Source organism: Scyliorhinus torazame, chromosome 7 (genome assembly GCF_047496885.1).
Source record: "Scyliorhinus torazame isolate Kashiwa2021f chromosome 7, sScyTor2.1, whole genome shotgun sequence".
Lineage (NCBI taxonomy): Eukaryota > Metazoa > Chordata > Chondrichthyes > Carcharhiniformes > Scyliorhinidae > Scyliorhinus > Scyliorhinus torazame.
In genome coordinates this window covers 114,224,419-114,235,999 of record NC_092713.1, presented here as the reverse complement: position 1 = coordinate 114,235,999, position 11,581 = coordinate 114,224,419, and the positions used below count along the sequence as shown (strand labels likewise).

Sequence of the window (11,581 nt, the reverse complement as noted above, 5' to 3'; positions counted from 1 at the left end):
ACCCAGACAAACATGGGGAGAATGAGCAAACCCCACACGGATAGTGGCACAAGGCCAGAATTGAACCTGGGTCCCTGGTGCTGTGAAGCAACAGTGCTAACCACTGTGCCACCATCACGAGCTGTCCAGTGGTTTAGCATCTAAAGGCATCAAGATCCCAAATATGCACTGCTCTTTCCTGTTTTGAGTCAGCTGTGTGCATCGCCCCTGGGTTAGGATGGGGGAGGAGGATAGTGGGTGAGGGCTGTAGGGGAGAGAAAAATCAGAAAGGACTTCTGCTCCTAACTGTTAACTGATGACTTGTTGGAGACTGCACATATTGATACCAGGGGAGGGTAGAATCCAATCTTGCTCCAATGCCAAACAGCTCACTGACAACACTTAGTCTGGGTTCACATGGCCACTTGGACAGGTAAAAGCACTAATATTCATACAACCTTACCTGCCAGTGATGAGAACAATAAACAGAACGTAGTTGGCATCAAAATAAAGATCCAAAACATGTTCAATCCCCATCCCCCAAGTTTGTATGACTCAACTAGTACATTTACCCACTCAGGCACTGGGGGGACACCCTTAAAGCTGATATCAATAAAACATTGCAAAATAAATATTCCTACCTGGCTGATGTGGGGATTGAAGAACACGTGACATTCTTTCCCCTTTGGTAGCAAAATAAACCACGATGAAGAAATGAATCAAATTGACTGAGCTGTGAACAAAAATTGGAAAAGAAAATTTAAATCTTTTCGGTATTTATGTGCTCAAAGTAGACAAATATTGCTCAATATTTTGTGTTTCACCAATAACAGATTCACGTTACTGATTCACTGCAAATGGTGTTTTCATGTTTGTGCTTTGCCTATAGAGCACTGTCCTTGGCTCAGGAACTGAATGAGGTACAAAGTCCATTGATAGCTATACTGGCAATCAGAAACTCGAGATTCACTGACAAAATACGGCAAATTTTAAAAAAACAATACTGAAAAGAATGTTATTTGACATCAGGCAGTTTTACTAATCATGCTTCTTCAATTCTGTGTTCCCATTTTAAGATTTCCAACAGCAATGGGCCACTTTATATCCACAGGATGGCCAACGTCAGGAGATAAGCAGATACAAAAACACTTTCTGCAAAGCATGAAGTGAGATTCCTTCCTTGTGCTCTGCTCGAAGGCAGGATCTTGGCTCATTGTCTGCTGCTGCTTCATCCTGAACTATCTTTGTGACAGATTTTGGTGGTGGTGGTTTGCCATCGCCTTCTACCCTCACAGGCAGGACAAGGAAACAGGTCTGAAGCCCACCTCAGCTGGAACAGGAATCAAACGTATACTGTGACCACTAACCCGAGCCACACATTAGCTGTCCAGCCAACTGAGCTAATTGATCCTCCAAAGAAATTCCATTTCACATTCTGTAGGTGCCATACTATCCAATCCTCAGGCAACACAGTGATGATACAAATAGTGTACCGATAGAATTGACAAGGGTTGCACTCAAATTTGTTTGAGCAAAACACAGCCTCTTTTTACATGAGTTAATGCTGATTCAGTCTAAATTATAGTTCTTTAGTTAGCATCTGCACTTCGATCTCTCCATTCTTCATGTGTGGACTTGGACACTGAGGGGATGATTTTATCCATCTCCAATTGTTATCCTTTGATTGTGTTAGCATCACAGACTAACATCCATATTCCATCAACATTTATGAATATGGTTAGTGCTTGCTGAAAAAAAATTTAGAAATGGAAAAATCTAAAGATTGATCTTGAAGATTTCAAGTGATGGGTCTCTGACTAATTCTTTTGGCAGCTTGTTCCACCCTGGGATTGTCCTTGAAAGAAACATTGTTGATGCACTGTTTGGAAACATGTTTGTGGGGATAGCATTGTCAGTTCATTTTCAGTTGGTAGAGAGCAGATTGGAGACAACAAGCAGCATATACAGAAATAACTAAGAGAGAGGACTTAGCCCCTGGCCGTGGATGCTTATAGGAACCATTGTGAGTGAATGTAGGGTGTAGAAAATGGAAGTTTATTTTTTTCTTGTGTGGATGGTGTGGTGGTATGTATTAGGGGTAATACGGTACACCACGTGTCGACTGGCTATTGGTGGAGGGATGCCAGCTCCTGATAGGATCTGCCACCTACTGGACTCCACCCAGAAATGCCGGTATAAGAACCCAGTTTTTCCCTCCATTTCCCTCAGCAGTTGCATTCTGTAACCACGCTGCTGGGGATAAAGTTCTGCTTAATAAAGCCTTCAATTGACATTACCTCAACCTGCCTCGCATCATATTAACGGTGCTACAGATGGCTATCTCTTGTTTTATTATTGCTAAAGGGTAGTTGGTGCTTGTATTTATAAATTTCCACCAGTTCATTTCATGTCTTATAGAGCATGGCCAGTCGATTTTGCTCCCTCCTTGCCATAGTGATTCCCATTCCAAATCTTTAATCAAGGATATGACGCTGGTAGATTTCCATTTTGATTTGTGAAGAATTGTGCAGCACATCACTTCAATCTTATGTATGTCTCTAGCCATATAAGGAATCCACGCACAACTTGCATATTCCAGGATTGGATGAGCATGTTTTTGGGGCAGGCTGTAATACTATTATTTTTGTTGCATTGTCAAAGATTCCTCCTCAGAAGTCCAGGAACCTTGCCTGTTTTGTATGATGTCTGCTGAATGTGGCATCCCCATTGAAGATTGGTTTGAAGATGAATCCCAGGTACTGTTGTGTATCTACCTGTTGGAGAACTTGATTACAGAACTAAAGATGTTTTTGTTGCCGATGCATATGACGTAGTACTTTTTGGTGTTGAAGGCCATCTCCCATTGATCCTGCCGTTTTTGCATTCCCAGATGATCATCTTCCAATTAAATGATATTACGGAGCAGCTCTAATTCCTACTCCATTCCCGATGATCTGCAATTTTGATGCTCTTGGGGAGGCTGCAGGTGAAGTCTGGCAGGGGACGCATTAATAATTGCAAATTGGAGACCCACAAAGGATTTGAAATCATTCCTAAGTTGAGCAACCACCATTATCACCCAGTCACATGAATGGGGTCAACAAGCAGGTGAGGTTTGCTGAGAGACGTTATAAAATCAGTCGTTAGTGGTGCTGAAATGTGACCTTCCTAAATAGTTGCAAGATGCATCATAATAAGAAAACAGATGTTCAAATATTTATCAGTGAACAGAAGTTGATGCGGGAGATCACTCAGATCAAGCATTTTCAAAGTCGGGATCACGACCCGCGGGTGGGTCGTGGGCGGGTGTCGGGAGGGTCGCAGAGCCATCCGTGGTTCTGCGCATGCGCACCAATGAATGCGCACACATGCGCAGAGCGCCCGCATTTTTCTATACGGTCGCGGCCGCCATTTTGAAGGCCGCTGGCCGCCAATATTGTTAAAGGCCATCTGCTGTGGCTGTTGCGCGTGAATTTGTGCATTCGGAGACGCAGGAGAAGATTTTTTTAAACTTAATGTAATGTTCCAGCCTGAAGGGAGCCAGAGTGCAGGTCACGCCCCCCGATAGTCGACGTCACGTGCTTTGGGCTCAATTGCGATTCCTCCATTTTGTCAGCAGCAAACAAGGTAAGAGAAAATGGTGGGTTGCGAAGGTTGGCCGACGTGAGTCGCGAAGGTCGCCCGGTGTGGGTCATGAAGGTCAGCCGCCCCGAAAAAAAAGTTTGAAAAACATTGACTCAGATCATACTGAGAAAGAATAAGAGAGCAAGAACAAGAGAGAAAGCAAGGAAGAAGAGAAAAGGGAAGGAGAAATTACTCATTCGTCTTTAATCTTCTACTCCCACATTCACTCAAAGTGCTTCCTAAGCATCCATGGCCATGGACTAAGCCCCTGCTCTTATTTATATCTGTGTGGCCTACTTGCTGGCTTGGACTCTCTCTTTCAACCCAAACTGAACTGACAATTTCTGGGTGATACAGTGTGCACATTTAATATTTATGACTAGGAATTGGATTTGTAAATTTAGACAAAGTTTTTGGCAGGCTGTTTCCTGTCGGCTTTTTGGGTGAGATACACACCAGTATTCAACCATACTTAATCCCAAAAATTTAGAGTTGGCTCTGGGCGGGATTAGAGGGGTACAAGCGCCGGGAACTACCCCGCTACCTAACAGCGCTCTGTTGCTATTTCGGGCCTAGCGGTGAGCTCCCCTCCAATGCCGCATTCATTGTCATTTCCTGCACAAAGGAGCTCCGATGAGCGAGCCCCAGACCCCCCCAACGCCCCAGCTTACCCGTTGGGAGCTCCTTGAGCACCCCTACACCCCACCACATCCCAGCAGGGCACCCATGGACCTGATCCCTGGAGCGGCAAAATACCAGCCTGGCACCTTGACACTGCCAGTCTGGCACCATGGCAGTGCCCCTGCCATCCTGGCAGTGGCCCTGGGCACCATGGTTGCCGAGAAGCACCCCGCTAAATGCGCCGTTCAGCGGACTTTAATTTGAGTCCACTGAATCACTCCCAATATTTCCGATGTGGCTAAGTGGAATGACAAAACATACCAGTAGCTGTGGCTGGAAGGCGAAAACCACTGTGAGAAATGATTGCCTTAAAGCTGCATGCACCATATGAACGATAGGAATGACATCTCTGGAAAGTTGCAATTCAAATAGTATTTGGATTTTTAGATCTCCACCACCAAATATCAGTCATCCTGCAGCCATTTAACACTTTGTGGAATGTTAATTGATTGGAGGGAGGGAGCTACCATCCCTCACTTGGGCACAAGTACCACATAGACACCTGAGGCTGCATTCTCCAAAAAATGGGACTATGTTCCCACGCCAGCGTCAAAACGCTGGCGTTTCACTCTGGATTTTCCTTGAGAAAGTCCTGAGTGATTCTCTCATCTGCAGGGGGCTTGTAGATCCCTGGAGTGCTTCTCGCAGTCCTGGCTGTGGATACGGGGCCCCACAATTCCATTCGGGAGTCCATGCATGCACACGGCTGCGACATGGCGGACTCAGCTGGTGTACCTGGACCAGGAAAGAAGGTCCCAACAATCGGCCCTTCGCCGCTCCGTATTACCCACCCGATCGCCCTCCCATGCCGCTTAAAAGGCCTCCCCCCAGTACTTGATCCCCTACCCGCGCCGCGTAGATTGCTCACGTGCATTCCCAAGCGATTTTCCGGGGACCGGCTGCTGGGATACAAAGGTAGTCCCCAGATTCTAGACCTCGTTCTAGCCAAATTCATTGTAAGTGTGGTAGCGAGCGGGAAATGTCGGGTGTTTCCCGACGGCCGACCCGGCGAAGCCGGCAGCGGTATTGATTGATTGATTTGATTTATTGTCACATGTACCGAAGTACAGTGAAAAGTATTTTTCTGCGGCCGAGGGAATGTACACAGTGCGTACATAGTAGACAAAAAGAATAATCAACAGAGTACATTGACAAATGGTACATCGACAGACAGTGATTGGTTACAGTGCGGGACATGGGGCTAAACACAGCAAATACATGAGCAAGATCAGCATAGGCGTCGTGAATAGTGTTTTTATAGGGAACAGATCAGTCTGATGGGGAATCGTTGAGGAGTCTTGTAGCTGTGGGGAAGAAGCTGTTCCTATGTCTGCATGTACAGGTCTTCAGACATCTGTACCTTCTGCCTGATGGAAGGTCTGGAAGAAGGCAATGCCTGGGTGGGAGGGGTCTCTAATAATGCTGTCTGCCTTCCTGAGGCAGCAGGAGGTATATACAGAATCAATGTGGGGGTGGCAAGCTTGTGTGATGCGTTGGGCTGAGTTCACCACACTCTGCAGTTTCTTGCGATCTAGGACTGAGCAGTTGCCATACCAGGCTGTGATGCAGCCGGATAGGATGCTCTCTATGGCACATCTGTAGAAGTTTGTGAGAGTCGATGCAAACATGCCAAATTTCTTTAGCTCCCATATCTAACATTAATTAGGCCAGTTAATGAGCCCCATGGGCTTCACGCCGCAAATGACTGTCTCGCCGGCGGATTCGCCGGGACTGCGCTCGACAGCTCCCCGCTAATGAGGGGGAGCAGCTCTTCAACCGATCCCGCAGAGTAAACCCCAGACAGCACGCAGACATGCCACCGCACAGACCAGCTCAACAATTCAGGGATGCCGACATGGCCAGACTGATGGACGCGGTGGAATCCAGACAGGATACCCTGTTCCCGAGGAGATCGGAGGGTCAGCCACAGGCAGGCAGTGCTGCTTGGGAGGCAGTAGTTTGGGCCGTCAGCTCGGGAGGTGTGACAAGGAGGACTGCTACCAGTGTCACAAGAAGCTCAACGACCTCCACTGGGTCGCAGGATGAGTTGGCATCAACTCCCTGGCACCGGTCCCACCTGCTACCCACCGGGGGCCCCCCAATGACCCCGCATCTGTCCACCCGAGCACAATACTGTTGCGTACATCAGCACACCCTGCCATCTATCAGCATACCCCACCCGTGAGCAGCGTCAGTGTGCATGCTTGTCCCCCGCCATGCCTCCCCACCCCCCCCCCCCAACCCCCGCCTCATGATGTGTGGAGCGTGTGGATCATAATAATAATAATTCCAATCTTTATTGCCACACTGCAATGAAGTTACTGGTCACGAAGCCCTCTCTCTGTCCCCACAGGAGACGTTGGTCAACAACAGACGGGGAAGGACCCGGATGGGTGGCGGTGGGAAGCCGCTGTGGTCCAATCCAGCTGCCCCTACGGGAACCGAGTGGGAGGAGAGAGCACTGGGAGCAAACCCCGAACCCCCTACAGGGAGATGATGGCGGTGACCCGCTCTCCCGGGTCCCCCCCTCCCGGTTTAGGGGGGAACAGGGTGGGCAGATGGTGGGTGGGAAAGGGAGAGGGGGGAGATGATGGATGAAGCCATGTCCTATGTGAAACAGGCGAGGATGAGGGCCTCCCTGGTCCTCCAGGCATGCCGGACCCGCGCCGCCTGTCCTCCACCCTCCGGCTGGCCCCACGAGTCCTCGACGGGCTCGTCCTCCAGCCCTTCCTGGTCTTCCAGCATCCAGCATCCTCACCCTCCTCCTCAGAGGTGGCCGTGTGCTCCTGCTTCTCTACCTCCAGCACATCGCCCACTGCTGTGCCAGGGTTTGGAGGGCACAGCAGACCACCACAAGCAGGGTGACCCTCCGGGGTGTGTACTGCACGGCACCACCAGAGCGGTCGAGGCATCAGGACCGTAGTTTCAGCAGCCCGCTGCACCGCTCCATGACAGCACTGGTGGCCACATGGGCCTTCTTATATCGGGTCTTCGCTTCGGTCACCAGCCTCCGTATTGGCCATGAGCCAGGTCCTAAGCAGGCACCTCTTATCCCCCAAGAGCCAACCAGTGACCCTGGGGAGGTCCCTTGAAGATGCCGGGGGTCTCCCACTGCCCCAGGATGTAGCTGTGTACACAACCCCGGGGAAACGTGCTCACGATGGTGCTCGCCCCTCTTCTGCAACCCACCTTCCCCGTTACCCCTTCCCCCCCCTCCCCCCCCCCCCCCCCCCCCCCCCCCCCCCCACTCCAGTACCTTCTCAGTGATCCTCTATGTGCTTTGTCTTCTGAGCAGTCCCACCACCTGGATGTTCCTGCCTCCCCTGATGTGCATCAGCAACTGTGGTGCTCACCAGAATGTGCACTAGAAGCCAGTCCACTGCTTTCGCCCATCGAGGCACATTTCTCTGGGCTGGTGGAGGGTGGGGATGACAGCCGTGACGCGACTAATATGGTGGCACCCTCAAAGCTCTCCTCCAAGGTGCACTCTTGGGAGGCAAGGCGCATGTGGCCGCCCCATCGGTTGGAGATCCTGTGGGAGAATGGACATGTGGTTAATGGGTCCTGATCCATGGCAATGCCACCCTGGCACCAGGGCACCCTTGTACTGCCACCCAGCCATCCTGGCAGTGCTCCCTGCTGGCTTGGCAGTGCCACCTGGGCACCTTGACAGTGCCACAGTGGCAGTGACAAGGTGCCAGCCAGGCAGTGCCAAAGTGCCAGCTGGGCAGTGCCAATATAACCACGTTCCAGGGGACCAGGGGGTCACCCTGCCCTATCCCTGACCACCCAGGGGCCTCCAATGGCCCGGGAGACCCCCCTAGATCCCGCAAGGTGTCGTGGCTGTCGCGAGGCAATGAGGCTTCTCCCGGCATCTATCGGCCATGTTGTGCACCCGGCCAGGTGGCTCGTAGATCGCGCCCATGTTTCGTGTTTAAAGACACCAGAGCTACTCAGTGATCTCTTATTGTACGTCTTTATTGAACTGGTCTCAAGATAGAAACTTACAGAGGCTGCCTCATTGCAGAGGTTACCTGACTGCAGAAAGCCAGACAGGACATGTAGAACTGATTGCAGTTTAAAACCCAAACAGTTACCAATGGTTTGATTATAACAACCCTCCTTAGAATCTCCCTTCATAAATGGACATTCACGTGTGAACAAATAAATGTGCCAGCCATGTGCTGTCTGTGGATAATCACATTGATGACATAGACTAGACAGAGACATGGCCTCTCCTTGATGAACCTTCCCCACCTGACTATATATCTTCCTTCACTTGTCCTACTCAAGCTACCTGGTGGTGGTGTAACCCTTTCTCGAAGGTACTGAGGATGGGGGTGGGGGGACCGCTGCCAGCTCATATGGACTCTTACTTCAAGTAGAGGCATTGCCATCAGAATAGCAGATTAAATAGATACAAAATTAGGAGAAAAATGTTGGGCAGGATTCTCCGTAGCCCGACGCTGAAATCGGGAACGGCGATCGGGCGGAGAATAGTTCCCGACGCAGGAATCGGAATAGGCGCTGGTTGACGCCAGGTCGTGATGTGCCGCCCCCTCCAAAGCGGCATCATCGGGAGGCACGCCGCGTGCAGTCACAGCCCCGTTGGTGTGTGCTTAGCTGGCCCACCTGCGATGCTCTGCCTCCGATGGGCCGAGTTCCCGACGGCGCGGGCCACGTGTGGTCCCAGGGGTCGGAAACCTGGCGTGCCGGCCACGGGGAGACAGCGAGGGCGTGCGGACAGTGTCCAGCGCTGCCACACTCGGCCGAGAGCTGTGCCGCTGGCCAGGGGGCTTCCACCAGGGCTGGGGGGAGTGGTGGGTGATGGCCAGAAAGTGGGCTGCGGATCGGGGTGGGCGGGCACGTGGTCCAGCACGGCGGCGCCATGTTTTTCAGCAGCAAGGACTCCCTCTTAACACAACGCTACAGAGGCAAGAGGTCATTATTTATTAAATATATCAACTGAAAACACCATGAAACAGTTCTGAATCATGTAGGCCGGGATTCTCCTTTGCGAGTGCGCCTCGATACCATTGCTAGCAAGGACGGAGAATGATGCCGCGCTGTTGGCTGGTGGCGGGATTCTCTACTCCCTCCGCTTGTCAATGAATTTTGCCGTTGAAGGCACCCCACGCTGATGGGAAACCCATGGGCAGCGATGCGCTGTCGTCAGGACCAGAGTATCCCGCCGCCAGTGAATGGGCGGAGAATCCCATATGTAGTGTTCCACCTTCCCTGGCAAATGCTCATCATTATCCACTGGTTTTAGCCTGACACGATTGTCGATGAAACTACTACTAACACGACCCCCTCAAATGAAAAATCACTGGCCGGAATTTTCTGGCCCCCCCGTGGTGGATTTTCTGGCAGGGGAGGTGGGTCATCATTGACTGTCAGCAGGACCTTCTGGTCCGCCAAAGTCAATGGCCATTTGCATTGCTTGCTGGGTAAGCCGCTGGTCAATGGCGACTTGTCCCCTCTGCTAGGGAACTCACCGGGGTGTTGGAGGGGGTGGGGGGGAGGGGGGGGGGAGTGGGGGGGGGATGGGGGGAGGGAATCCCAGCCACTGTTAAATGTCACCTTCCCACCCTAAACCAACCCTTCCAAACAATTACCTACTACTAGACTCACTTTCAACCCACCTGCCTTCTTAGAATGCACGGTTGCCCTCAACTGTGTATTTGAGGCTGTCTCTCACATTTTAGGATTTGACAATTTCACTATTGAGGGATCTTAGGATGATTTAGCATGTTACCTTGAATTAAATTCAACTCACAAAGGTTTACAAGATCGGATCTGAAGTGTTGCATTGAAGCCAATACAATGAATTGTGCTTCCAGTAAGGGGCAGAAGATTTAGAGTGTTTTACGGACGCTAGACCAGATCCAAACAGTGGCCAAGATAGTGGGCCAGAACCGCAATGTTTTTTTTATTTTTAAGACTGCGTGGAAAGACCGATTCGCTCCAGGAGCGATTTAATGAGAATTAGAACTTTTTTATTTTTACAAACTAAAGCTTATTATAACAAAAGAAAAACAATATTTAAACTTCGAACCTACAGCTTACAGATATCTCTTAACCTTAACACTCAATTTCTCATTAAACAGCACATAAAATAAACATACAGCTCTCAACTTCACTTAATCCGCCCCGCCCACAGCCAAAATGTATACTTACATTACTGAACATATTCCTGTTGTTAGTGAGGCTCCTTCAGAACCTGTCTGAAAGCCTGTCTCTGTGGCAGCTTCTCACGGCCTCTCCCAATTGTTCACCAAATCCTTCTGCCCGCACCTGTTCAAACAGGATTAATTTATGTCTCTGAGCTCCGCCCTCAAAGATGGTTCTGTGAAGCATGTCCAGACTTGAACTCATCACTGTCTGGACTTTTGATTACCCACTCCCATTTACACTAAAAAATAGGGCCATGCTATGAATATGCAACTAACCTCCAATTTATGGACAAAAGAAACCTTCAGACTCTGTAATGGACTAATAGCTGGTCAAACAGGAGTGTCCTGGAGGACAATGGATCTTGAGTGAATCACCCCGGCTGAACAGGGGTATCCTGTTTATTTCTATGAACGAGGTTAAGTCTGAATGGGACAATGTAACTCAGGCCAGGTGCGGGTGTACCTCTGACTCAGTGCTGGCAGTTTTACCCTCAGGCTGTTAACTCCTAAATTGCCCACTGCATTTTTGACCCAATTTCCAACATCTCCCAGTCATCACAAGGGGATATGAGGAAAAGCCTTTGCACCTAGAGAGTGGTGGGAATCTGGAACTCACTGCCTGAAAGGGCGGTGGAGACAGAGACCTTCATAGGATCATAGAATCCCTACAGTGCAGAAGGGGGCAATTCGGCTCATCGAGTCTGCGCCAGCCCTTGGAATGAGCACCCTACTTAAGCCCACAGCTCCATCGTATCTCAGTAGCCCCTCCTAACCTTTTAGACACACAGAAGGCAAGCATGAAGATAATGCACATTGGTCATTCTGGTTACTTTTGTGTGCAGTATGGCATGAATTGAATTATAATTTTGCTTTGTTTTATATTGTGGTTGTTTTTATTTTTGCATTGTGCCTAAGTAAATGCTGTGAGTTTGGTGACAGAGGGAAGGTGAGGTGTGGCAGTGTTGGTGAATGGAGAATTGGCTTATGGTTACTAGTGCATTGTAGGCAGCCCAGATAGAATGGAATGAGCCAATGTTGACAGCCCCATAGAAAAAGGCTGTCAAGGTTCACTCATCCCTTTGTTTTCCTCCTGCTCCTCCTCAGGCGCCTGCTCCTTGGCT

At 49.9% G+C, this 11,581-nt stretch overlaps 1 protein-coding gene across 2 annotated transcripts in view; it reads right to left on the bottom strand.

The window, feature by feature from the left end:
• LOC140426475 (KN motif and ankyrin repeat domain-containing protein 4-like) overlaps window positions 1-11,581 on the bottom strand; it is a 156,891-nt gene that overhangs the window by 55,917 nt on the left and 89,393 nt on the right. Inside the window, exons 2-3 of one of the 2 annotated variants that reach the window (XM_072511289.1) lie at window positions 10,465-10,581; window positions 621-712 (exon numbers count right to left, since the gene is read on the bottom strand). In XM_072511289.1, the coding sequence (XP_072367390.1) occupies window positions 621-654 (34 nt within the window). In that variant the 5' untranslated portion in view covers window positions 655-712; window positions 10,465-10,581. The remainder of the gene's footprint in view (window positions 1-620; window positions 713-10,464; window positions 10,582-11,581) is intronic. The other variant, XM_072511288.1, reaches the window with a different exon arrangement.